Below are 24912 nucleotides of genomic sequence, written 5' to 3' on the forward strand. Positions count from 1 at the left end.
AACAGAATCAACAAACACATTCGTAAGGCCAGTGATGTTGTGGGGATGGAACTGGACTCTCTCACGGTGGTGTCTGAAAAGAGGATGCTGTCTAAGTTGCATGCCATCTTGGACAATGTCTCCCATCCACTACATAATGGACTGGGTGGGCACAGGAGTACATTCAGCCAGAGACTCATTCCTGCGAGGTGCAGCACAGAGCGTCATAGGAAGTCATTCCTGCCTGTGGCCATCAAACTTTACAACTCCTCCCTTGGAGGGTCAGACACCCTGAGCCAACAGGCTGGTCCTGGACTTATTTCATAATTTACATATTACTACTTAACTATTCATGGTTCTATTACTATTTATTATTTATGGTGCAACTGTAACGAAAACCAATTTCCCCCGGGATCAATAAAATATGACTATGACTATGACTATTTGGAAGCCTGGGATCTCGGGGCTCTGGAAACAGGCAGATTAAGGGTCATTGTCACAACAGGAGACTCATGTGTCATCGGGGGAGTCAGAATATCTGCTGCTGTGTGCCCAGAGGTTCGTGATCTTTGGACACAGTGCTTGAAAAAAAGCCACGTGGCTTACCTTTAACATCGTAAACCAGCGAGTTGTTTGTTATGTCTCCCCGCTCGCTGTAAAAATGGAGACACCTCTTTCTCCTTATTAAGGAGGGAGAGAGAGCCTGTGGTATGTCGAATATTCGGTGAAACGCGAAGTCTTTGGAGTAACTGCAAGCCTCTGCTCACGCTTGACTGCTCATTGGCGGGTGCCAATGGGGAGGAGGGGGGATTGTTGCTCGCTGCTGCTTACGCACGGGGGGGGGGAGTGGGAGGGGACTTTGGGGTTCTAACACTTGACTGTCGTTCATTCTTTGGGACATTCCTCTGTTTTTGTGGTTGGTTGTGAAGAAAAAGCATTGCAGGATGTATATTGTATACATTTCTCTGACATTAAGTGGACCTTTGAAACCTTGGCCCCAGAGGAATGCTGTCTCATTCAACTGTCTCCATGTATGATTGGAATGATAATTAAACTTGATTTAACTACCTTCAGACCTTTCAGCTTCCCAAGAACCTGCTCCTTAGTAATAGCAACTGCACTCGCTTCTGCCCCCTGACATTCTCCAATGTCCGACATATGGCTAGTGTCTTCTACAGTAAAGTCTGATGCAAAATACTTATTCAGTTCACCTGCCATTTCCTTGCCTACCTCTCCAGCATCATTTTCCAGCTGTCCAATATCTAGTCTCGCCTCTCTTTTACTATTTATATATCTGAAAAAACGTTTGGTATACTCTTTCAACACACATAAAAGTTGCTGGTGAACGCAGCAGGCGAGGCAGCATCTCTAGGAAGAGTGTTACGAGAATACACATAAAATTAAGATGTTTGCTGGCCTGGGCTAGCATCAGTGGCATCAGCAGTTGGTCTGCCACCTGCCCTCAGGGGAAGGAGAGATAAGGAACAATGGAGCAGCGTCTGGAGATGTGTAATGAAGGGACGTGGGAGAGAGAGAGCTGTCTGGAGCGGCTCCCCCTTTGAACCCTGAACTGTTTGAAGTGATGGACAGGCGATACCCCAGCAGGGGGATAAAAAAGGACAGGTTCGCTAAGACAGACACACACGACACCCGAGGTAACGAGACCCTGGAAGCGGTGCGCCTCTCACGAGTGGGTGAGAAGTACCAGACAACGACCAGGGTGGAAAGGTACGATCAGCGGGAACCCGGTGTGTGTCCGCCCTTGCCTGGGTGCCGGGTTCACTGCAGAGGATCGACCGCATCTGGAGGAGGGGTCACAGTCGGTGACCTCAGGTGACATCACCAAGGACCCGCCCAAAAGTTGCTTGTGAGCAATCTCGCCGGTCTGTGAGTGAAGCAGTGTTCTGAATGATCAGTTGTTCCTGTTCTCTGTCTCTCTTCCCCCACGTTGTCCATCCATGGCAACGATTACTGCGAACTGAACTACTAACTGGACTGAACTTTGAGTCACTTTTAAATTTGGTCATTTACCCCTAGACAACGAAAGAGCTTGATTGATGCTGTTATCTTAATTCTGTGCACATGTGTGGTTATCATTGTTGAACTGTTGCATTTATTATCCTTTCGATTACTGTGTTGCTTGTTTCTTTAATAAAACTTTCTTAGTTCTAGTACTCCAGACTCCAACTGAGTGATCCATTTCTGCTGGTTTGGCAACCCAGTTACGGGGTACGTAACATAAGTGGGGGCTCGTCCGGGATTTTGAACGCTAAATTTGGGACGGAGTAAATTGATTGGGTTAAAATTCCCGAAAGAAAGAAAAGACAAACAGCAGAAATGGAGGCTGAGGAATTTATAAAGGCGCCGACCTTGGAGGCATTAGAGGATGCCAGGAAATCGGAATTGATAGCTGTGGCCAAACAGCTGAATCTTGCTAAGGTGAAGTCGACAATGAGGAGAGAGGAGATACACAGAGCTATTGTAGAGCACTATGTATCTAAAGGTGTGTTTCCCCAAGGTGAGCTGGGGATGGTGTCTATTGAAAAACCTGCTGGAGACGCGGTACAGGTACAGCTTGAAAAACTGAGACTCGAGCATGAGTTCCGGGTACGACAGTTGGAAAGAGAAGAGAAAGAGAGAGAGAGACAGTTAGAGAGAGAAGAGAAAGAGAGGGACAGACAGTTAGAGATAGAGGAGAAAGAGAGGCAATGGGAGCGAGAAGAGAGAGGGAAACAGAGGGAAAGGGAATTTGAGCTGGAGAAGTTAAAGATAAGGGCTGAGCAGGGGCTCGTGCCGAACCAAGGTGGAGGGTTCCGGGCGACCCAGGAGGTTAGGCTGGTTCCCCCATTTGACGATACCGACGTGGATCGGTACTTTCTCCACTTCGAAAAAGTGGCTATAAGTCAGGACTGGCTGAGGGATAAGTGGGTTGTTTTACTTCAGAGTGTACTGAAAGGGAATGCCCAAGAAGCTTACTCAGCTTTGTCCGCGGAAGATGCCCAGAGGTATGAGGTGGTGAAAGAGGCCATCCTCAGGATTTATGAGTTGGTCCCGGAGGCATACTGGCAGAGGTTCCGGAATGCGAGGAAGCGGTGGGACCGCACGTATTTGGAGTTTGCTCGTGGGATGCAAACATATTGTGAGCGTTGGTGCGCCTCGAAGGGGGTAGAGGGGGATTATGACAGACTGCTACAGCTGATCCTGATTGAACAGTTTAAAGGTTGTGTCCCTGAGGGTATGAGACCCTACCTCGATGAGAAAGAGGCAGCCACGTTAGCCGCAACTGCTAAGTTAGCGGATGAGTATGCGTTGACGCATAAAATGAAGTTTGCCCCGAGTAAAGGCTACCAGAAGGGTAGTCAGGACGGTGGGGAGAGTCCGCCGGAAAAGTCAGAAAGTAAGCCGGGGACTAGTGAAAAGGATAAGGTAGACCGGAAGCAGTCTGGTAGGAAGTCTCCTGGGGTCGTCTGTTATAATTGTGGGAAAGTCGGACACTTTGCGTCCAGGTGCTTTGCCCCAAGGAAGGAGACGGGGAAAGGAAAAGCGGAAATTTTGAATGGCTGTATCGAGCTGTTAAGCGAACCGCTAGGGAAGGACAGGTCTGAAAAAGTCCAGGAAGGGCGCGAGAGGTTTATCTCGGCCGGACTGGTGTCAGTGAAGGAGAGGTTGAAACCAGTTCCAGTGCGGATCTGGAGAGACACGGGAGCGTGTCAGTCACTAATACTGAAGAGTGTATTAGAGTTTAGCTCAGAGACCCAGACTGGGGAGGTAGAGGTCAAAGGTGTTGGGGAAGGGACAGAGTCAGTCCCTTTGCACCAGATACACTTACAGAGCAACCTGGTCTCTGGACTAGTCACGATCGGGGCGAGGTCCGAATTACCGATGAAAGACGTGGAAGTCTTGCTCGGTAATGACATCGCCGGAGGAATCGTGTTCCCAGTCGTGAGATTGACGGGTCAGCCTGCCAGCATTGAGGCCCCGCCCATGGACTCGCGGGTTCATCGCGAGCCCGCGATGGTGAATTTGGCTGAAACGTTTCTGCCAACCTTGTATGAGACAGGGTGTAGTGAGATAGGGTGTAGTGAGATAAGAGGTAGTGAGGGAGCTGGGACGGACGTAGCAGTAGCCAGGAAAGAATTTGTGCAGACGCAGGAGCGAGACGAGGGGCTGATGGTTTTGGCAGAGACAGCTCTCTCTGACACAGCTTTAACAAGGGAACTAGTAGGCTATTGTGTGGATGAGGAAGTGCTAAGGAAGAAAGGGAAATCAAGTACAGTATCCGCAGCTGAGGAGTGGGGGGTGGTGCAAAAGAGTTATGGGGGTGAGGTTTTTAACATGGCCCACGAGGTACCCCCCGGTGGACATTTTGCGGTGCTGGAGGAAACAGTTGGTGGAATCATGAAAGAGATTTACCGGCTGCCCAGGGAAAAAAATGTTATTGATCATGACCGACGCGAACTGAGACGGTCACCGGCTTTTGATATGCTAACAAACCTAGTCGGTGTTAGCGTGGAAATCAATGAAGCTAGGGGCCCCCTGATAAGAGGAAAAAACCATTTTGAAAAGATTAGGATGGGATCGGTCAGATGGGAGAAGGCTATTGTTTTGGCCAGGTCTACTGATAAGGTCTCTCCCTTAATCCCCGAACAAAGCGAATCTTTAGCCGAAGTAATTAAACGACTCGCACCCATGTGTTTGATTGTCCCGAGGAAATGCAAAGAACTGAGACGTTGGGTGATTGTGGTTACAATAGGCCAGCCAAGTAAACAACACCCATATTTTTTGAGTAATTCAGTGACTAAAGGGCTGATGAACCCAGAGGTGTGTATTGGCAATTTAATACGGCTGTCTGAAGCCAGTTTGATAGTGAACCTTGAAAAAAATGAATTCGGCCACACGAGGGTCACTTACCTGGGAATTGTGGTGACACAGGGGCAGCTGGCAGCGATGCAAGCTACAGTGCAGGCTATCGCTGACCTCCCAACCCCGACAGACAAGAGGGCCCTCAGAAGGCTTTTGGAGATGGTGGGGTACTGCAGGAAGTTTTGCAATAACTCTGCGGTCAATACCCGTCCCCCTCCTACTAAGCCCTTGCGAGAGAAAATTGAGTCGGAATGGGACGACCCTTGTTGTTGTGGTCCGGGACAAAACCAAATGAGAGGTTACACTGGTCGCAATTCATCAGTGTTTTTGGCCACTATGAAGTTTGCTGAGTTGGAGCCTGGTCTAAGGGATTATTAATAACACGTGTAAAAGGAACAGAAAATGTGATGACTGTCTGTCAAGGTGTTGACAGCTTCAAATTCTCTGTATCAGCCAAATAACTGATAAAGATGCATATTTGTGTGTGTATCCAATAATGTAGTCATGTTTGTAATTTTTACCTCCCGGTAAAAAATCCTTAAAAGGGGGGAAGTGTTACGAGAATACACATAAAATTAAGATGTTTGCTGGCCTGGGCTAGCATCAGTGGCATCAGCAGTTGGTCTGCCACCTGCCCTCAGGGGAAGGAGAGATAAGGAACAATGGAGCAGCGTCTGGAGATGTGTAATGAAGGGACGTGGGAGAGAGAGAGCTGTCTGGAGCGGCTCCCCCTTTGAACCCTGAACTGTTTGAAGTGATGGACAGGCGATACCCCAGCAGGGGGATAAAAAAGGACAGGTTCGCTAAGACAGACACACACGACACCCGAGGTAACGAGACCCTGGAAGCGGTGCGCCTCTCACGAGTGGGTGAGAAGTACCAGACAACGACCAGGGTGGAAAGGTACGATCAGCGGGAACCCGGTGTGTGTCCGCCCTTGCCTGGGTGCCGGGTTCACTGCAGAGGATCGACCGCATCTGGAGGAGGGGTCACAGTCGGTGACCTCAGGTGACATCACCAAGGACCCGCCCAAAAGTTGCTTGTGAGCAATCTCGCCGGTCTGTGAGTGAAGCAGTGTTCTGAATGATCAGTTGTTCCTGTTCTCTGTCTCTCTTCCCCCACGTTGTCCATCCATGGCAACGATTACTGCGAACTGAACTACTAACTGGACTGAACTTTGAGTCACTTTTAAATTTGGTCATTTACCCCTAGACAACGATAGAGCTTGATTGATGCTGTTATCTTAATTCTGTGCACATGTGTGGTTATCATTGTTGAACTGTTGCATTTATTATCCTTTCGATTACTGTGTTGCTTGTTTCTTTAATAAAATTTTCTTAGTTCTAGTACTCCAGACTCCAACTGAGTGATCCATTTCTGCTGGTTTGGCAACCCAGTTACGGGGTACGTAACAAGAGGTGCAGTCGACATTTCAGGCCGACATTTCGAGACCCTTCGTCAGGACTAACTGAAGGAAGAGTGAGTAAGGGATTTGAAAGTTGGAGGGGGAGGGGGAGATCCAAAATGATAGGAGAAGACAGGAGGGGGAGGGATGGAGCCAAGAGCTGGACAGGTGATAGGCAAAAGGGGATACGAGAGGATCATGGGACAGGAGGTTCGGGAAGAAAGACAAGCGGGGGGGGACCCAGAGGATGGGCAAGAGGTATATTCAGAGGGACAGAGGGAGAAAAAGGAGAGTGAGAGAAAGAATGTGTGCATAAAAATAAGTAACAGATGGGGTACGAGGGGGAGGTGGGGCTTAGCGGAAGTTAGAGAAGTCGATGTTCATGCCATCAGGTTGGAGGCTACCCAGACGGAATATAAGGTGTTGTTCCTCCAACCTGAGTGTGGCTTCATCTTTACAGTAGAGGAGGCCATGGATAGACGTGTCAGAATGGGAATGGGATGTGGAATTAAAATGTGTGGCCACTGGGAGATCCTGCTTTCTCTGGCGGACAGAGCGTAGGTGTTCAGCAAAGTGGTTTCCCAGTCTGCGTCGGGTCTCGCCAATATATAAAAGGCCACATTGGTAGCACCGGACGCAGTATATCACCCCAGCCGACTCACAGGTGAAGAGTTGCCTCACCTGGAAGGACTGTTTGGGGCCCTGAATGGTGGTAAGGGAGGAAGTGTAAGGGCATGTGTAGCACTTGTTCTGTTTACACGGATAAGTGCCAGGAGGGAGATCAGTGGGGAGGGATGGGGGGACGAATGGACAAGGGAGTTGCGTAGGGAGCGATCCCTGCGGAATGCAGAGAGAGGGGGGGAGGGAAAGATGTGCTTAGTGGTGGGATCCCGTTGGAGGTGGCGGAAGTTACGGAGAATAATATGTTGGACCCGGAGGCTGGGGGGGTGATAGGTGAGGACCAGGGGAACCGTATTCCTAGTGGGGTGGCAGGAGGATAGAGTGAGAGCAGATGTACGTGAAATGGGGGAGATACGTTTAAGAGCAGAGTTGATAGTGGAGGAAGGGAAGCCTCTTTCTTTAAAAAAGGAGGACATCTCCCTCGTCCTAGAATGAAAAGCCTCATCCTGAGAGCAGATGCGGCGGAGACGGAGGAATTGCGAGAAGGGGATGGCGTTTTTGCAAGAGACAGGGTGAGAAGAGGAATAGTCCAGATAGCTGTGAGAGTCAGTAGGCTTATAGTAGACATCAGTGGATAAGCTGTCTCCAGAGACAGAGACAGAAAGATCTAGAAAGGGGAGGGAGGTGTCGGAAATAGACCAGGTAAACTTGAGGGCAGGGTGAAAGTTGGAGGCGAAGTTAATAAAGTCAACGAGCTCTGCATGCGTGCAGGAAGCAGCGCTAATGCAGTCGTGTGATATAGCGAATTAAAAGTGGGGTCAGATACCAGAATAGGCACGGAACATAGATTGTTCCACAAACCCAACAAAAAGGCAGGCATAGCTAGGACCCATACGGGTGCCCATAGCTACACCTTTAGTTTGGAGGAAGTGGGAGGAGCCAAAGGAGAAATTATTAAGAGTAAGGACTAATTCCGCTAGATGGAGCAGAGTGGTGGTAGAGGGGAACTGATTAGGTCTGGGATCCAAAAAGAAGCGTAGAGCTTTGAGACCTTCCTGATGGGGGATGGAAGTATATAGGGACTGGACATCTATGGTGGAAATAAAGCGGTGGGGGCCAGGGAACTTAAAATCATCGAAAAGTTTAAGAGTGTGAGAAGTGTCACGAACATAGGTAGGAAGGGATTGAACAAGGGGGGATAAAACCGTGTCGAGGTATGCAGAAATGAGTTCGGTGTGGCAGGAGCAAGTTGAGACAATAGGTCGGCCAGGACAGGCAGGTTTGTGGATCTTGGGTAGGAGGTAGAAACGGGAAGTGCAAGGTGTGGGAACTATAAGGTTGGGAGCAGTGGATGGGAGATCCCCTGAGCGGATAAAGTCGTTGATGGTGTGGGAGACAATGGCCTGGTGCTCCTTAGTGGGGTCACGATCGAGGGGTAAATAAGAGGAGGTATCCGCGAGTTGTCGCTGTGCCTCGGCAAGGTAGAGGTCAGTACGCCAGACTACAACAGCACCCCCCTTATCGGCGGGTTTAATAGTAAGGTTAGGATTAGTGCGGAGGGAGTGGAGAAAAGAGCGTTCCGAAGGAGTGAGGTTGGAATGGGGACAAGGTGCGGTGAAGTCGAAACGGTTGATGTCCAGTCGGCAGTTAGCGATAAAGAGATCCAGAGCAGGCAGAAGACCAGAGCGGGGTGTCCATGAAGAAGAGGAGGGTTGAAGACGGGAGAAGGGGTCATCGGTGGGGGTGGAAGAGTCCTTGCCGAAGAAGTAGGCTCGGAGACGGAGACGGCGGAAGAAAAGTTCCGCATCATGGCGAACACGGAACTCGCTGAGGTGTGGGCGAAGGGGGACAAAGATGAGGCCCTTACTGAGGACAGAGCGCTCTGCCTCTGACAGTTGAAGGTCGGAGGGGATGGTAAAGACCCGGCACGGATGAGAGCTGGGATCAGAGGGGGGGCGGGGGGAGGCTGGGGGTGTCAATGGAGAGGGGAGGGTTGGGGTGAGAGGAAGATGGAGCCTCTGAGGACCCAGGGGCTGACGATGGGATCTGAAGGAGATGGGATTGCAGAGTATTGGTGGGGGAAGGGGAGACGGGAGTCACAATAGCAGCACATAAAGACCCGGCCTGCAGTTCAAGGCTGGAATCTTGAGAGCTGGGATCAGAGGGGGGCGGGAGGAGGCTGGGGGTGTCAGTGGAGAGGGGAGGGTTGGGGTGAGAGGAAGATGGAGCCACTGAGGGCCCAGGAGCTGACGGTGGGATCTGAGGGAGACGGAGTTGCAGAGTGGTGGTATACTCTTTGATATTATTGGCTAGCTTACCCTTTATATTTCATCTTTTCACTCCTTATTGCCTTTTAGATTGTTTTAAAAGCTTCCCAATTCTCTAACTTCCCACTAAGTTTTGCTCTATTGCTTCTATTGCTAAGTCTTCCCTTTTGCTTTCATGTTGGCTTTTACTTCCCTTGTCAGCCACGCTTGTGTCATCCTGAGTTTAGAATATTTCTTTATCTTTGGGAAGTATCTATCCTGCGCCCTCCAAATTGCTCCCAGAATTTCCAGCCATTGCTGCTCTGCCATTATCCTTGCTAATGTCCTCTTCCAACCAACTTTGGCAGCTCCCCTCTCATGGTTCTGTAATTCCCTTTATTCCACTGTAATACTGATACATCTGACTTTAGCTTCTCCCTCTCAAATTGCAAGGTGAACTGGGATAAGACACCATTTACAGTATTACAAATCAGACATATTGGTGCTTCTGTGGGTCAGTAAATGTTTGAAATCAGAATTTGTTAGTAAGGTCATACATTTGGATGTTTCTCCTTTGTAAGGAATCAGCAAGGAGCTGGTAGTAAAATAAATCATGCTATATATAGTTTCTTTTTACCTTGGCCTGTTGATACTCCTGTCTTTGTAATATATACATTACATAGTGAGGTCTTAACCAGCTGATTGGAAGATCCAAGATGGAAATATACTTCCGGAGGATGTTTGTAGATTCGAGTACGAGAGCCTGGCACTCTGGAAAGGAGTAGAAACTTTCTCAATTAGTGTGCCGATCAGACAGAGTTACCCCGCTCAACTAGCCACTCTGCCGCTGAATATTCTCCACTATATACCAAGGTACAATGAAGTGCTTCCCTTGCATACTTTTTGTAGAGATCAATTCACTGAGGCAGTACAAATCAAGGCAATAACAAAATACAGAATAAAATGTAACGCTAAAGAGAAAGTGCAGTGCAGGATGGACAATAAGGTACAATATTATAATGAGGTAGATTGTGAGGTCAAGAATCCATCTTATTGTACCATGGAACCATTAAATAGTCTTATAACAGTGGGGTAGAAGCTTCCTTAAGTCTGGTCATACATGATTTCAGGTTTTTGCCTGACGGCAGAGCTGTTTAATGCCCAGCACACCATTAGTAATTGGTTATTTTTCAGGGAATTGAGGAGAAATGGAAAAACTAACAAGTTTTAATAATGGGGGTGGGGAAGCACAGTAACCCTAAAATAGACCTATAGAAATTTAAAGGATAAAGCAGCGGAAACATTCGGAGGTCATTCAATGTTTATCACTCACTCCATGAAGGAGATATTGCTGGACCCAACATAGGGGAAACCAGAAAAGTTCAGCGGATTGCTTAACAGTAGGCGAGTATTTAGGAAATAGTGATCATAATATCATTAGATAATGATTAACTATTGAGTGGTGAGAAAGAAATCTAGAGAAAACTTCATTGGAAGTTGGTTTGTTGAAAATTGAAAAAAAGCAAAAGCCAATAAAACATAAAGGATATTGTGGTCACGCTGATACACACGAGTGAAAGCAACACAGTGAGTCGAGCAGGGCCTGGTTGAACTGTTTATCGTTTCAATTCCCGCACGCTTAAGTGCCCGCTCCCAGCATCCCCCACTCTTTGCAGGGCGGAAGTGATGTCGGCTTCCGGGCCGAGGTGTGCCCCGCACTCAGAGCCCTCTCGGTTGCCGTTGGCTGTGGACTCACCCACGACTGCTGAAGCCGGTTTGCTTGCCACGTGGGCGAGCCGCCACATAACCATCCCCCGCCAGAACCGGTGCTAGGAGGTGCAGAGTCCACAGCCTGCACACTGTCAGTTCTTTTAGGTGGCCGGCCTCGTCGTTGTGGGGGTGGCACCGCAACTGGGCGTTCACGGTCAATGATAAAAGTCTCTTCACGACCGCCAATGTCGAGAATGCAGGTTGTCCCATTATGGCGCACCACCTTGTAGGGTCCTTTGTATGGTCGCTGCAGGGGTGGTCTGTGTGCGCCTTGGCGAACGAAAACATATTTCCTCTGTTGTAGGTCCTTGGGCACGAAAGAGGGTGTTGTTCCGTGATAGGACGTCAGGACTGGGGCAAGTGTTCCAAGCCGCTCCCGGAGTTTAGTTAGGACCGCCGTAGGTGTGTCCTCCTAGCCACGGGGTGCTGGCACAAACTCACCAGGAACTGTGAGTGGGGAACCGTAAACCAGTTTGGCCGATGATGCGGTCAGGTCCTCATTGGGTACCGTGTGGATACTAAGCAGCACCCAGGGGAGTTCGTCAACCCAGTCTGGCCCTTAGAGGCGTGCCATCAGGGCCGACTTCAAGTGCCTGTGGAAACGTTCCACCAGGCTGTTGGACTGCGGGTGGTAAGCAGTCGTTCGGTGGAGCTGGGTTCCGAGGAGTTGTGCCAGTGCAGACCGCAAAGCCGATGTGAACTGCGCACCCCTGTCTGAAGTGACGTGGGCTGGGGGTCCGAACTGTGCCACCCAGGTGGTAATCAGGGCTCTGGCGCATGTCTCCGTGGCCGTGTCAGCGAGTGGGACAGCTTCCAGCCACCTTATCTCGCTCCTCTCAAAACCGGCAGTGGGCTGACGATGTCCACGTGGACATGTTCGAACCTCCTATGTGTCAGCTGGAAGGGTTGAAGTGGGGCCCTACGTGCCTCTGGATTTTGGAGGTTTGACAGTACGTGCATGTCCTGGTCCAGTGCCCGACCTGCTTGCATAGGCCGTGCCACACAAACCTGTCTGCGATCAGCCGGATGGTAGCCCGGATGGAAGGGTGGGCTAAACCATGCAAGGCGTCGAAAAGCGGTCTGGACAATGGGCCGAAGTTGCCCGGTGGACACATCGCAAAGGAGCTCATTACCTTCAGGCCCAATGGGTATGTCTTCGAGGCGGAGTCCTGAGACTGCAGTTCGGTACGCTGGCATCTCGCTGTCCAGTCGTTGCGTCTTAGCTAACGCCGCATAATCCACCCCCGGAGACAAAGAGTGCGCTGATTGGACAGAGGTGCGTGACAGTGCGTCGGCTACCACGTTGTTCTTCCCGGAGATGTGCTTGATCGTGGTGGTAAACTCCGAGATGTACCACAGGTGACATTGCTGGCGGCCCGACTACGGGTCCAACACTTTGGCAAACGCGAAAGTGAGGGGCTTGTGGTCTGTGAAGACTGTGAACTCCCTCCCTTCCAGGAAATACCTGAAGCGCTGGATGGCAAGGTACAGGGCCAGCAGCTCCCTGTCAAATGCGCTGTACTTACATTCTGGGGGTCGTAGGCGCCGGCTGAAAAAAGCAACTAGCTTCCACTGGCCTTCAATGAACTGCTCGAGCACGCTGCCAACTGCCACGTCGGAGGCAACCACAGTGAGGGCAGTGGGGGCGTCGACCCGGGGGTGGACCAGGAGCACAGTGTTCAAAAGCCGCCGTCGCCTTCTCTGTCCAGGTGACCTCTTTGACCTTGCTGGACATCAAGCCGAAAGGGGGCCGCATGATCTGGGCCGCTGAGGGCAGGAAACGGTGATAAAAGTTACCATCCCAACAAATTCCTGCAGGCCTTTAACAGTGCTGGGTCTGGCGAATTGGCGGATGGCTTCAACTTTTGCCAGCAGGGGCACAGCTCCATGGTGGTCGATCCAGTGTCCCAAGAAGTCGATGGCGGGTAGGCCGAACTGGCACTTGATAGGCGGGGTTGATAGCCGTAGTCGCTTAGGCGGCAGCAGAGCAGGTGTAAATATGCTAGATGTTCCTGGCGGGAGCGGCTGGCGATAATTATGTCATCCAGGTAGATGAACAGAAAGTCCAGATCTCACCCTACTGCGTCCATCAGGCGCTGGAACATCTGCGCCGCGTTTTTGAGCCCGAACGGCATCCTGAGGAACTGGAACAGGCCAAAGGGGGTAATGAGGGTCGTCTTGGGTACATCGTCCGGGTGGACTGGGATCTGATGATACCCTCGGGCCAGGTCAATCTTTGAAAAGATGCGCACCCCATGCAGGCCGTAAAGTCCTGAATGTGTGGTACCGGATAGCGATCGGACGTGGTGGCGTCGTTCAGTCTCCGATAGTCGCCGCACGGTCTCCACCCTCCCATGGACTTGGGCACCATATGGAGTGGGGAGGCCCACGGGCTGTCAGAACGCCGCACAATCCCCATCTCCTCCATCTTCTTGAATTCCTCTTTCGCGAGGTGGAGCTTGTCGGCGGTAGCCTGCAGGCCCGGGCATGAAGGGGAGGTCCCTGTGTGGGGATGTGGTGCATCACGCCATGCTTGGGGTCTGTTGAGGAAAACCGCGGCGTGATGATAGATGGGAACTCTGATAACACTGTGGTGAACTCCTTGTCGGAATAAGTGACAGAGTCCAGGTGCGGGGCCGGTAACCTGGCCTCACCAAGGGAGAAAGTCTGGAACGTCTTTGCATCGACCTATCGTCGTCCCTTCAAATCCACGAGCAGGCAGTGTGTGCGGAGGAAGTTCTGGTCCCGTTCTTCTAGTTCGGGTATCGTGGCTCGGTGGGGGGGTGGGGCAGGACACTGATTTCCGCCCCCGTGTCCACCAGGAATCTACACCCGGAGTGCTTGTCCATATGCAGTAACTGTGCGGCCCGTTCACGGCAGGAGAGGCCAAACGTGCAGATTAACAGGGCCTTGAGTGCCTCGTACCTGTCTGTTGGCAGGGGCTGCTGCAGAAAGTCGATAACACGGCCCACTGTCTCCTGGTCGAGGGCGCCCACCACGTAGTAATACCTGGTGGCATCTGAGACAATGTGCCTAACCTGGAACTGGGCCTCTGCTTGCTCGAACCAGACCAGGGGTTGAGTGGTCCAGAAGGTTGGCAGTTTAAGGGAAACCGCATTCTGCAGAGCTGAGTTGTTCATGCTGGGTTCAAATGCCGTTGGACCGTCGGGGTCACCAATGTGGTCGTGCTGATACGCAACGAGTGAAAGCAACACACTGAGTCGAGTAGGGTCTGGTTGAACCGTTTACTGTTTCAATCTGCACGCGCTTAAGTGCCCGCTCCCAGCATCCCCCGCTCTTTGCGGGGCAGAAGCGACATCAGCTTCCAGGCCAAGGTCTGCCCCACACTCAGATTCCTCTCGGTTGCCGTTGGCTGCGGGCTCGCCGGCGACTGCTGGAGCCGGTTCGCTTGCCGCGTGGGCGAGCCGCCACAATATAATTCTACGTGGAACAGTGAAACATAGTGATGGGTTCAAACCTTTGAAGAAATCAGAACAGATTGACAAAATAATTAACAAAGCATGTATGATCCTGGGTCGTAACCAGACACAATTAACACAAAAAAGGATGGAGATTATCTTTTTCTTTTAGGCATCCGTTAGTCTCATGAGACCATGGATTTGCGCCTTGGAAGGTTTCCAGGGTGCAGGCCTGGGCAAGGTTGTTTGGAAGACCAGCAGTTGCGCATACTGCAAGTCTCCCTTCTCCACGCCACCGATGTTGTCCAAGGGAAGGGCATTAGGACCCATACAGCTTGGCACCGGTGTCGTCGCAGAGCAATGTGTGGTTAAGTGCCTTGCTCAAGGACACACACACTGACTCAGCCAAGGCTCAAACTAGCAGCCTTCAAATCACTAGACGAACGCCTTAACCACTTGGCCACACACCAACACAATTAAAGTATCGGGTCCAATTCAGTGTCCACACCATGGCCAGCTGGTGGTGCAATGGCATCAGTGCCGGACTCCGGAGCGAAGGTTCCTGAGTTCGAATCCAAGTCGGGCCACCCCCCGAGCACGCTTTCCATCCGTGCCGGGTTGAGCGTCGAGCTAGCCACTCGGCCTCGTAAAAAAAAAGGTCGAGTCAGGAACATTCATATGGTGACCTGGTTAATCCGAAAGGAGACCAATCCTGACACCACACGCCAGATAAGAATGGCTGACTGTCTGGTGCGACACGCTTAAAAAAAAACCATAGCAGGAATGTGAAGATCCAAAAGAGAATCATAAAAGATTTAATAGAATAGCTCCAGCAATGAGAGACACTAATAAATTGGAGACAGTTGGCCTGTTCTAAGGGCTACATGTTGAGAGCTAGGCAAGGAGATTGACTGGATTGTTTTTGAAGAAGGACTTGATAGATCAAATAGTTTCGTTTGCACTGTAATGCTTCTATGTTTGAGAGGTCATATTCCACTTTGATATTGAACTGAATGGCAAATAATATCCAAGAGGATACTAAAAGCTTTTTCAAGAAAATGTAAGGGGGTTTTGACTTTTATGTTACTGCGGAGGCGAATTAAAATGGCGTCTTTGTTATGTTAATCTGGGGAATGCGGCTTTGTTGTGTTAAACGCTGAGAAAGTTTGCGCTAGCAGCTAGAGTGTGAATAGAGGGTGCTATTAACCAATTGGGATAGTTGTTATGGTTTTGGTGTATTTGAAGATACTGTATGCGCGGGGTTTTGGGGCAGAAGGCGGGAGAGTGAGACAGAGGATGGACGAGGTGCTGTGATGTCCGCTAACAGGGTCGGACCCCGAGGAGGGCGTTCGGCGAGGAGATGGAGACGACTCGTGTGGAGCGTCTGGTCGACCACCGTTGTTGGTCCCAGGCGGCCGGTCGAGGTGGTCCGAGGGGTTCGCAGGGTGAAGAGGAAGGTCCTTGAGCTCCAACTGTTTTGTGCACGAAGAGATTGAACTTTGATAAGTGCGGTGCCTTTTATTTTCCTTTTATATTTTATTCTCTCTTAATTATATAGTTCCAGTAATATCTATAAACTGTAAATCATTTAATCGTATCTGGTGTATTGTCTGTTATTTGGGCGGGGTGGGGTACCTCACACAGCATCCACACAAACTATTACCCAGTTTGGCGGGGCCGAGGCTGTTTCCCTAGACGATAGCGAGCCGAGCGACCCTGAGGGTGGCCGGGGGGGGCTACATTGGGGGGGCTCGTCCGGGATTGAGTCTGCTGGTATGCTGTGTGGGTGCCCTGTGTGTCTCTGTGGGTTATTTGCTGGTGATTGCTGTATGCGTGTTGGTTGAGGTCTGTGTTCGAGTTCAGGCTGGCATTGACGAGTTGGAGGTGGCACTCGGGGCTGTCCATGCGGTTGGGAGAGAGAGGAAAGAGTGGTCTGATTTGGAGGTAGGGTCTGCGAATAAATGTTCTAGCTATGGCAGGCTCCGCCTGGCGTTTGGGATAGTGTCCACCCCAAGAGGGGCGGAGGTGTGCGAGACGTGGGCGGAGCGGATCTCTCAGTTGTTAGATGAGTGGCAGTGCTCGGTTGAGGGAGAGCGACAGGGATTGGTTGAAAGTTTGAGTAGGTGGGCTGGTGACAGTGTTAGAACTGCCAGGTTCACTTACACCGTAGTGACAGCTGTCAGTTATTTGAAAGAGGGGGGAAAGTTTTCAGTGTGTCTTCTCTGGCTAGGAGGGCAGCTAAATTGCTTGCAGTGCCGGGGGATCATTTCAGGAGATCAGCCCCTCCTTCAGTTGTTCAGCTGATCAGAGAGGTGTCGGGAAACTTAGTGGAGGCCCAGTGGGGGAACGGCTTGGGATCTCTGGGGAAGCACATTCCCAGCAATGTACCAATGTACTTCCGAAAGGAGAAGACCCTATTCCTGAAGGCTTAGAGGGACCACGCCCCAGGGTGTCGTTACAGATAGAGGGAAGCGATGTGAAAGCCATCCTCGACCCCGGGGCACAGGTCAAGTTGTTGTACAGTTCGTTTTACAACCGGTGTCTGAAGCATTTACCCTTGACAACCAGAGACTTTGGGTACTAGTGGCAGTAGTTATCCAGAAGACGATGATTGGTTAATGACCCTGGAGTTCATGGAGGCATTTTCTGGGCACCCAGCATGTCGAGTTGCTTCTGAGGACGTGTGTAGCAGCCTTGAGCCAGTACCGAATTTAAACGAGACCCAGCGGTGGTACGGCTTGGGGAAAGTAGCTGAGGGTGAGACCCTCTTTGTAGATGCTCTGAACTACCACGAGGGAGGGGAGTTGACCGCTGAAGACACCTCAGTGGGAGAGAGGTCGCAGCAACGGGATCCTGGCGCCGTGAAAGATGAAGGCAGCGTGTGTGTGGATTATGTGACGTGGTTTAATGTGCTGCATCTGAGGGGTGGATGTTGCCAGATCCTGAGGAGTGCGCTGTTGAGCCGAAGACGGCCGTTACTAGTTCCCTAGGATTCTTCCAATCCAAAAAGATGCCCAAGGGCATATCCGGAGCCCCCGCATCCTTCCCACGGGGCATGAGGAAGACCATGAGGGAAGTGAAGGTGTGTGGAGTTTTGACATATGTGGATGACCACCTAGAGCTTGGATTCGCCTGGGGGGGACTATGAGGCGAGGCGAGTGGCTAAGCCGGGCGACTGAAGCGAAGTGTCAAATGTGGAGGAGTTTTTGGCCAGAAGAGTTTGGTGCAATGTGAGAAAAATGACCCAACGTACCAGTTGAACTTCCTGGTGTTGGGATAGACGGTGGCGGACCGGGGGATGGAAACCCAGGTCGTCAATCTGAATGAGACACAGGGAAGAGAGGGGATTTGCACCACACTGCGGTCATGTACTGATGAATTAATCCAGCAAGAAGAAACAATGACCCGCCTTCGAAGCAGAAACTCAAGACGTCGATTCAGAAAAGATTGGAAGACTTACAAGTTGGGGAAGATCAAGGAAGTGTTCTGACTAAGGTCAACAGAAAACCGAGAGCCCAGGGAGGGGAGTTTGACTACACTCCCGAGGAGGCTGAAGGGGTAGCCCCGGCTAAATGTTTCAGTTTGGAGAAACTTAAACAGCAACTACCGATCGAGGGAATGAGGAAAGATACGGATTCGAAGGATGATGTGCTGCACATATGGTACATGCTGCCTTTCACTAACTTCCCCGTGATTGAGGAAGAGACCTTTGGCCCTTCTCCCACTGAGTCAGGTGTAGTGGGGAGGGCTAGCTGGGGGCAGTCTGAGTTATGGCAGGATCAGGAAAGAGGAGAGGCGGGGCCCCGGACACGGGACAGGGGGCTCCGAGCTGTAGTGGTGGCCTGAGTGAGAAAGGAGTTGGCAAGCAGGCCCGAGGTATCCCTAGTAGTGTCTGAGCCTTTTGGGTTTAGGTGAGGGGGTAGGGAGGTCTTGGAGGGTTAAGAAGCTCCCAGATAGGTTGGCCTATGTAGCGCCCGTGGGACGGGAGTAAGGTCCACTGTTTGGGGAGCACTGTCACTGTGTGTATCTGTGCATGTGTGTGTTGTGTGTCTGCAGGACTGGGTGGCGAGTTATTTGGAAGTCATGAGGACATGACTTGATTTGGTGGGGGGAGAGTGTAAGGGGGTTTCGACTTTTACGTTACTGCGGAGGCTAATTAAAATGGTGTCTTTGTTATGTTAATCTGGGGAATGCGGCTTTGTTGTGTTAAACACTGAGAAAGTTTGCGCTAGCAGCTTGTTTTCGTTTAAAGTGTGATAAGAGGATGCTGTTAACCAATTGGGATAGTTGTTCTAGTTTTGGTGTATTTGAAGATACTGTACATGCGGGGTTTTGGGGGAGAAGGCGGGAGAGCGAGACAGAGGATGGACGAGGTGCTGTGATGTCCGCTAACGGAGTCGGACCCCAAGGAGGGCGTTCAGCGAGGAGACGGAGACGGACTCGTGTGGAGCGTCTGGTCGACCACCGTTGTTGGTCCCAGGAGGCCGGTCGAGGTGGTCCGAGGGGTCGCAGGGTGAAGAAGAAGGTCCTTGAGCTCCAACTGTTTTGTGCACGAAGAGATTGAACTTTGATAAGTGCGGTGCCTTTTTTTTTCCTTTTATATTTTATTCTCTCTTTATTATATAGTTCCAGTAATATCTATAAACTGTAAATCATTTAATCGTATCTGGTGTATTGTCTGTTATTTGGGCGGGGTGGGGTACCTCACACAGCATCCACACAAACTATTACCCAGTTTGGCGGGGCTGAGGGCTGTTTCCCTAGACGACAGCGAGCCGAGCGACCCTGGGGGTGGCCGGGGGGGGGGGGGGCAGTGGATGTTGTAGATTTGGATTTTCAGAAGGCCTTTGACAAGGTGCCACACATGAGGCTACCTAACAAAATAAGAGCCCATGGAATAGGATAGGAAGTTGGCTGACTGGCAGGAAACAGAGAGTGGGAATAAAGGGATCCTATTCTGGTTGGCTGCCGGTTACCAGTGGTGTTCCACAGGGGTCCGTGATGGGGCCGCTTCATTTTACATTGTACATCAACGATTTGGATTATGGAATAGATGGCTTTGTGGCTAAGTTTGCTGACGATACGAAGACAGGTGGAGGGGCCGGTAGGCTGAGGAAACGGAGAGTCTGCAGAGAGACTTGTATAGATTGGAAGAATAGGCAAAGAAGTGGCAAATGAAATACAATGTTGGATAGTGTATGGTTATGCATTTTGGCAGAAGAAATAAATGGGCAGACTATTATTTAAATGGGGAAAGAATTCAAAGTTCTGAGATGCAACGGGACTTGGGAGACCTCGTACAGGATACCCTTAAGGTTAACCTCCAGGCTGAGTCGGTAGTGAAGAAGGCGAATGCAATGTTGGCATTCATTTCTAGAGGAATAGAGTATAGGAGCAGGGAAGTGATATTGAGGCTCTATAAGGTGCTGGTGAGACCTCACTTGGAGTACTGTGGGCAGTTTTGGTCTCCTTACTTAAGAAAGGATGCGCTGGCATTGGAGAGGGTACAGAGAAGATTCACTAGAATGATTCCGGGAATGAGAGGGTTAACATACGAGCAACGTTTGTCTGCTCTTGGACTGTATTCCTTGGAGTTTAGAAGAATGAGTGGAGACAGCATAGAAACATTTCGAATGTTGAAAGGCATGGACAGAGTGGATGTGGCAAAGTTGTTTCCCATGATAGGTGAGTCTAGTACGAGAGGGCATGACTTAAGGATTGAAGGGCACCCATTCAGAACAGAAATGCGAAGAAATTTTTTTAGTCAGAGGGTGGTGAATCTATGGAATTTTTTGCCATGGGCTGTAGTGGAGGCCAAGTCATTGGATGTATTTAAGGCAAAGATTGATAGGTATCTGAGTTGCCAGGGCATCAAAGGTTATGGTGAGAAGGCAGTGGAGTGGGACTAAATGGGAGAATGGATCAGCTCATGATAAAATGGTGCAGCAGACTCGATGGGCCAAATGGCCGACTTCTGCTCCTTTGTCTTATGGTCTTATGGTCTTATTTGCACTTTCAGGAAAAACTGAAAAGTGTCCTTTATAAATCATTTTCTAGAGAACTCCTTTGACATTTATATGGTGAACAGCGACAAATTAGATTGAAAAATCAAACCAAAACATTTGATTTGGATTTAACTTCTCCTCTAGTTTGAGAAAAATGGGAGATGTGATTAGCTGGAGGAAAGTCCAAGGTCAAGATTAGTGTTGTCATCAATGCAATTTGTTAGTAATTCCTCAGGGAAAAAATATGTAATTTTTTACTCACTGAAGTATAGTTTTAACAGCAAGTATCTAAGAATTACACGATAATGTAGGTTTACTTGCAGAAGCTTACTAAAGACAATAATTACTCTTACCATTGGGCAGTTTCCTCTCTGAGCAAAGTCTCCTGTGAACATACAGCAGACACAATGGAATTAGAATTCTACAGAGCAGGAAGTGAATATTCAGTACATTGTTTGTATCCAGGTTCCATGAAACAAATGCTCCCTCCCTGGTATTGCTTTATCCATTGTACTACACCATCCATTGTTTTCTACAAGGGTGGTGGAGATCAGAAATGTTTCTTCCAAAGGCAACATAATTACAGCCCACAGTGGCAGCAGGTTAAAAGAGCACCTACACATTAGGTGGCTAACTAATCTACCAACAAAGGATCATAAATATTTCTACTGAGCGGAAGGGTTTAAATGTTCCTTGAGAGACCTTGCCCACTTAAAGGAGACAGTGTCAAGGCTACTCATGACTATATTTGCAAGTAGTGTTTCAAGCTGCAGCTCCACTCAGACCACAGAGTTCAGTTGGTGAAGCAGCGAGGAGGCAGAAAATATCACAGATAGGACCTTCCCTGCGGTGGCCAGATCGATGGGTGACCGCCGGGAGGGGCAAGCAGGTAATGCAGAAGTCTTCCGTGGTTATTCCACTCTGTGAAATGCATACCACTTTGTAGAGTGTTGGGGGGAAATGACTTTTCGGAGAATAGAAACTGCATTACTTGGAAGAGATGGTCAAGATCTTTAATGTCCATTCCACTTCATTTTTTTACTCAGGAGTATATCATTGAGGCCAAAGAGTAGTAAGTAGTAAGGTCTTGGAATATATGCATATTACAAGGAAGGAGGTATTTGCAAACTTGAAGTGCATTAAGATGGGTAAATTCCCAAGGCCTGACCCAGCCCCAGACCTCATGGAAAACCAGGGCAGGACTTACACAGTGAATCACAGGGCACTGATGAGTGTTCTGGACCTGGGAGTACAAGTGCAGAGTTCACTGAAAGCAGACAGGAAGGAGAAGACGTTTAGCATGCTGGCCTTCATCAGTCAGGGCATCGAGTGGAAGAGCAGGGTCATTAGATTGTAGCTATAAAAGTCGTTAGTGAGGCTGCACTTGGAGTATTCTGTAGAACATCGTTTGCCCTCACAGGAAATACATTGTCAAGGTGAAGAAGGTTCAGAAGGCATATGGTGTGTTGGCACTCATCAACCGTGGGATTGAGTTCAAGAGCAGTGAGATAATGTTACAGCTATATAAGACCTTGGTCAGACCCCACTTGGAGTACTGTATTCAGTTCTGGTCACATTACTACAGGAAGGATGTGGATACTATAGAAAGAGTGCAGAGGAGATTTACAAGGATGTTGCCTGGATTGGAGGGCATACTTTATGAGAATAGGTTGAGTGAACTTGGCCTTTTCTCCTTGGAGCAACGGAGGATGAGGGGTGACTTGAAAGAGGTGTATAAGATGATGAGGGGCATTGATCGTGTGGATAGTCAGAGGCTTTTTCCCAGGGCTGAAATGGCTAACACGAGGGGGAATAGTTTTAAGGTGCTTGGAAATAGGTACCAAGAGGATGTCAGGGGTAAGTTTTTCACACAGAGAGTGATAGGTGCATGGAATGCACTGCCGGCGGTAGTGGTGGAAGCAGGTACAATGGGGTCTTTTAAGAGCCTCTTAGATAGGTACATGGAGCTTATAAAAATAGAGGGCTATGCGGTAGGGAAATCCTAGGCAGTTTCTAGAGGAGGTTACATGGTCCGCACAACATTGTGGACTGAAGGACCTGTAATGAGCTGTAAGTTTCTATGTTTCTATGTTCAGAAGAGGCTTACAAAGTTGCTGCCTGGAGTGCAGGGGCTGAGTTACAGGGAGAGGTTGGTCACATTGGATCTTCATTCCCTGGAGTGTAGGATGAGGGGTGACCTCATCGAAGTTTATTAAATCACCAGGGGTATGGATACGGTGGATGATCAGTTTTTTTCCCGGTGTGGGTGAGTCCAGAACTAGAAGGAACGAATACAAGATGAAAAGGGAGAGTTTTAAAAGAGACTTGAGAGGTCATTTCTTTACACGAGGGTAGTGAGCACCCAGGCAAGCTGTCAGAGGAAGTGGTTAAGGAGGATACAATTTCAACATTTGGACAGGTACCTGGAAAGGAGGGTCTTGGAGGTTTATGGGGTGAAGGCAGGCAACTGGAACTAGCAGGGAGGATGCAGTGGTCAGTAAGAACCAATTGGACCAAAAGGCCTGTTTCTGTACTGTAAGACTCTTATGACATCAGATCAGTGTCACCATAACTGGCTCTGATGTACAAGCGGGTAAGGTCTGTGTCTAGGTGAGCAGTATTGACAGGGGCCTTGAAATTCCGGGGCAGTCATTGGCGTTTCTACGTCTGAGAGTGGGACTCCAGGTGTACGTTACCTCTCTGCTGCTAGGATCAAGGATGCCTCCAAGCATGTACAGGATGTTTTGAAAGGGGAAGGTGAACAACCAGAGATCGCATCTTATCAGGAAAGGATGTACAAACTCACTTTAAAAAAAACAATGATAGGTGACAATGTGGTTATTTAAAATAGAATGGTTTGATGAAATTGATGCAGAGAAAACATTTCCATTGCTGGGGGAAAACATAACTAGAGGCCATCAATATAACTCCTGACCATGTGTTTGTCCAACTACTCCAGTTTCCTCACACATTCAAAAAACAAGTGTGTTGCTAGGCTAATTGGTCACATGAGTGTAATAGGGTGGTGCAGCCTCACTGAGCTGGAAGGTCCTGTTACTGTGCTGAATCTCAATGTAGAAAATATAACCAATAAATAACACTGCAACCTAAAAATTCCACAATCCCAAGTGTAATTTTTTTTTACCAATGAGAAGCAAGGACATGGAAAGGGAATGGGTGAAGCACGTGCTGCAGATGCTTTGCAGAGAAGGCTGGGAAAGCACATGATGGAGAATGGAGGGATCTCTTCTGACATTGCTAGACCTAGGTATGGGAAGGAGATTCAAATACAGTACAGAATCAGCATATGGTAGTTGGACTGAAGTGGCCTTTCCCTGTGCCACATAAAATACCGCATGGATACAAGCCCTTCAGCCCAACCAGACCAAGCTGACAATGGTGCCCACCCATCTAGTTCCAACTTCCACTGTTCAGCCCATATGCCTCGAAACCCCATCCCCCCAAGTGCTTCTTAAATGATACTCTTGTACCTGCCTCAGCCATTTACCCCAGCAGCTCATTCCATATACTCACCACCCTCTGTGTGAAAAATTTGCCTCTCAAGTCCCTTTTAAAGCTCTTCCCTCTCACCTTAAACCTATGCCCTCTCATTTTGAACTTCCCTACCCTAGAGGAAAGACCTTATCCATGCCCCTCATGATTTTATAAATCTAAGGTCACTCCTCTTTCTCCTACGGTCTACAGAAGGCAGACCTACCTGGCTAACCTCTCCACACAACTCAGGTGCCCAGTCCTAGGAACATCCTTGTAAATCTTTGCTTCACTTTTTCCAGATTAGATTAGATTATGAAAACACTCAGTCCTCTTTTATTGTCATTTAGAAATGCGTACATGCATTAAGAAATGATACAATGTTTCTCTTTGTGATATCACAGAAAACAGGACAGACCAAAGACTAACACTGACAGAGCCACTGACATAACATATAGTTACAGCAGTGCAAAGCAATACCATAATTTGAAGAAGAACAAACCATGGGCACGGTAAAAATAGTCTCAAAGTCCCCGAGTCGATCGACTCCCGAGTCCCCGATAGCAGGCGGCAAAAGGGAGAAACTCCCTGCCATAAACCTCCAGGCACCGTCAACTTGCCGATACCTTGGAAGCAGCCGACCACAGCCAACCCTGAGTCCATCCGTCCGAAAACTTCGAGCTTCCAACCAGCCTCTCCGATACAGCCTCCCGAGCGCCATCCTCTGCCGAGCGCCTTCAACCTCTCCCCGGCTGCTGAAACACACAAAGCCGAGGATTTCGGGGCCTTCAGCTCCAGAGATTCCAGTTACCACACAGTAGCAGCCGCAGCCGCAGCGAAGCGGACATTTCAGAAGTTTTTCAGATGTTCCTCTATGCTCTCACGTCTGTCTCCATCAAATCAGAATTGTGCACGGTCCCCTACTTGACAGATAACAGACATCATCACCGAAGTGGCCGCGTGTGCTGCCGTCGCGTCGCCATCTTCTCCCAGATTAACCACACCTTTCTTGAAACAGGGTGAACAAATCTATGCACAGTACTCCAGGTGTGGTCTCAGCAACGACTTATACAATGACAACATGCAGTAATTTCTCAACTTCCATTTCTAGA

General features: G+C 49.5%; 1 protein-coding gene across 3 annotated transcripts in view; it reads right to left on the bottom strand.

Annotated features, from left to right (window-relative positions):
* Nucleotides 1-24912, bottom strand: part of pigl (phosphatidylinositol glycan anchor biosynthesis, class L) — a 183847-nt gene that overhangs the window by 68931 nt on the left and 90004 nt on the right. For all 3 annotated transcript variants that reach the window (XM_063031072.1, XM_063031070.1, XM_063031073.1), the window contains 2 exons: nt 20662-20693; nt 9752-9885 (listed from right to left, as the gene is read on the bottom strand). In XM_063031072.1, the coding sequence (XP_062887142.1) occupies nt 9752-9885; nt 20662-20693 (166 nt within the window). The remainder of the gene's footprint in view (nt 1-9751; nt 9886-20661; nt 20694-24912) is intronic.

This window comes from Mobula hypostoma, chromosome 23, assembly GCF_963921235.1.
Source record: "Mobula hypostoma chromosome 23, sMobHyp1.1, whole genome shotgun sequence".
In the NCBI taxonomy this organism is placed as follows: domain Eukaryota; kingdom Metazoa; phylum Chordata; class Chondrichthyes; order Myliobatiformes; family Myliobatidae; genus Mobula; species Mobula hypostoma.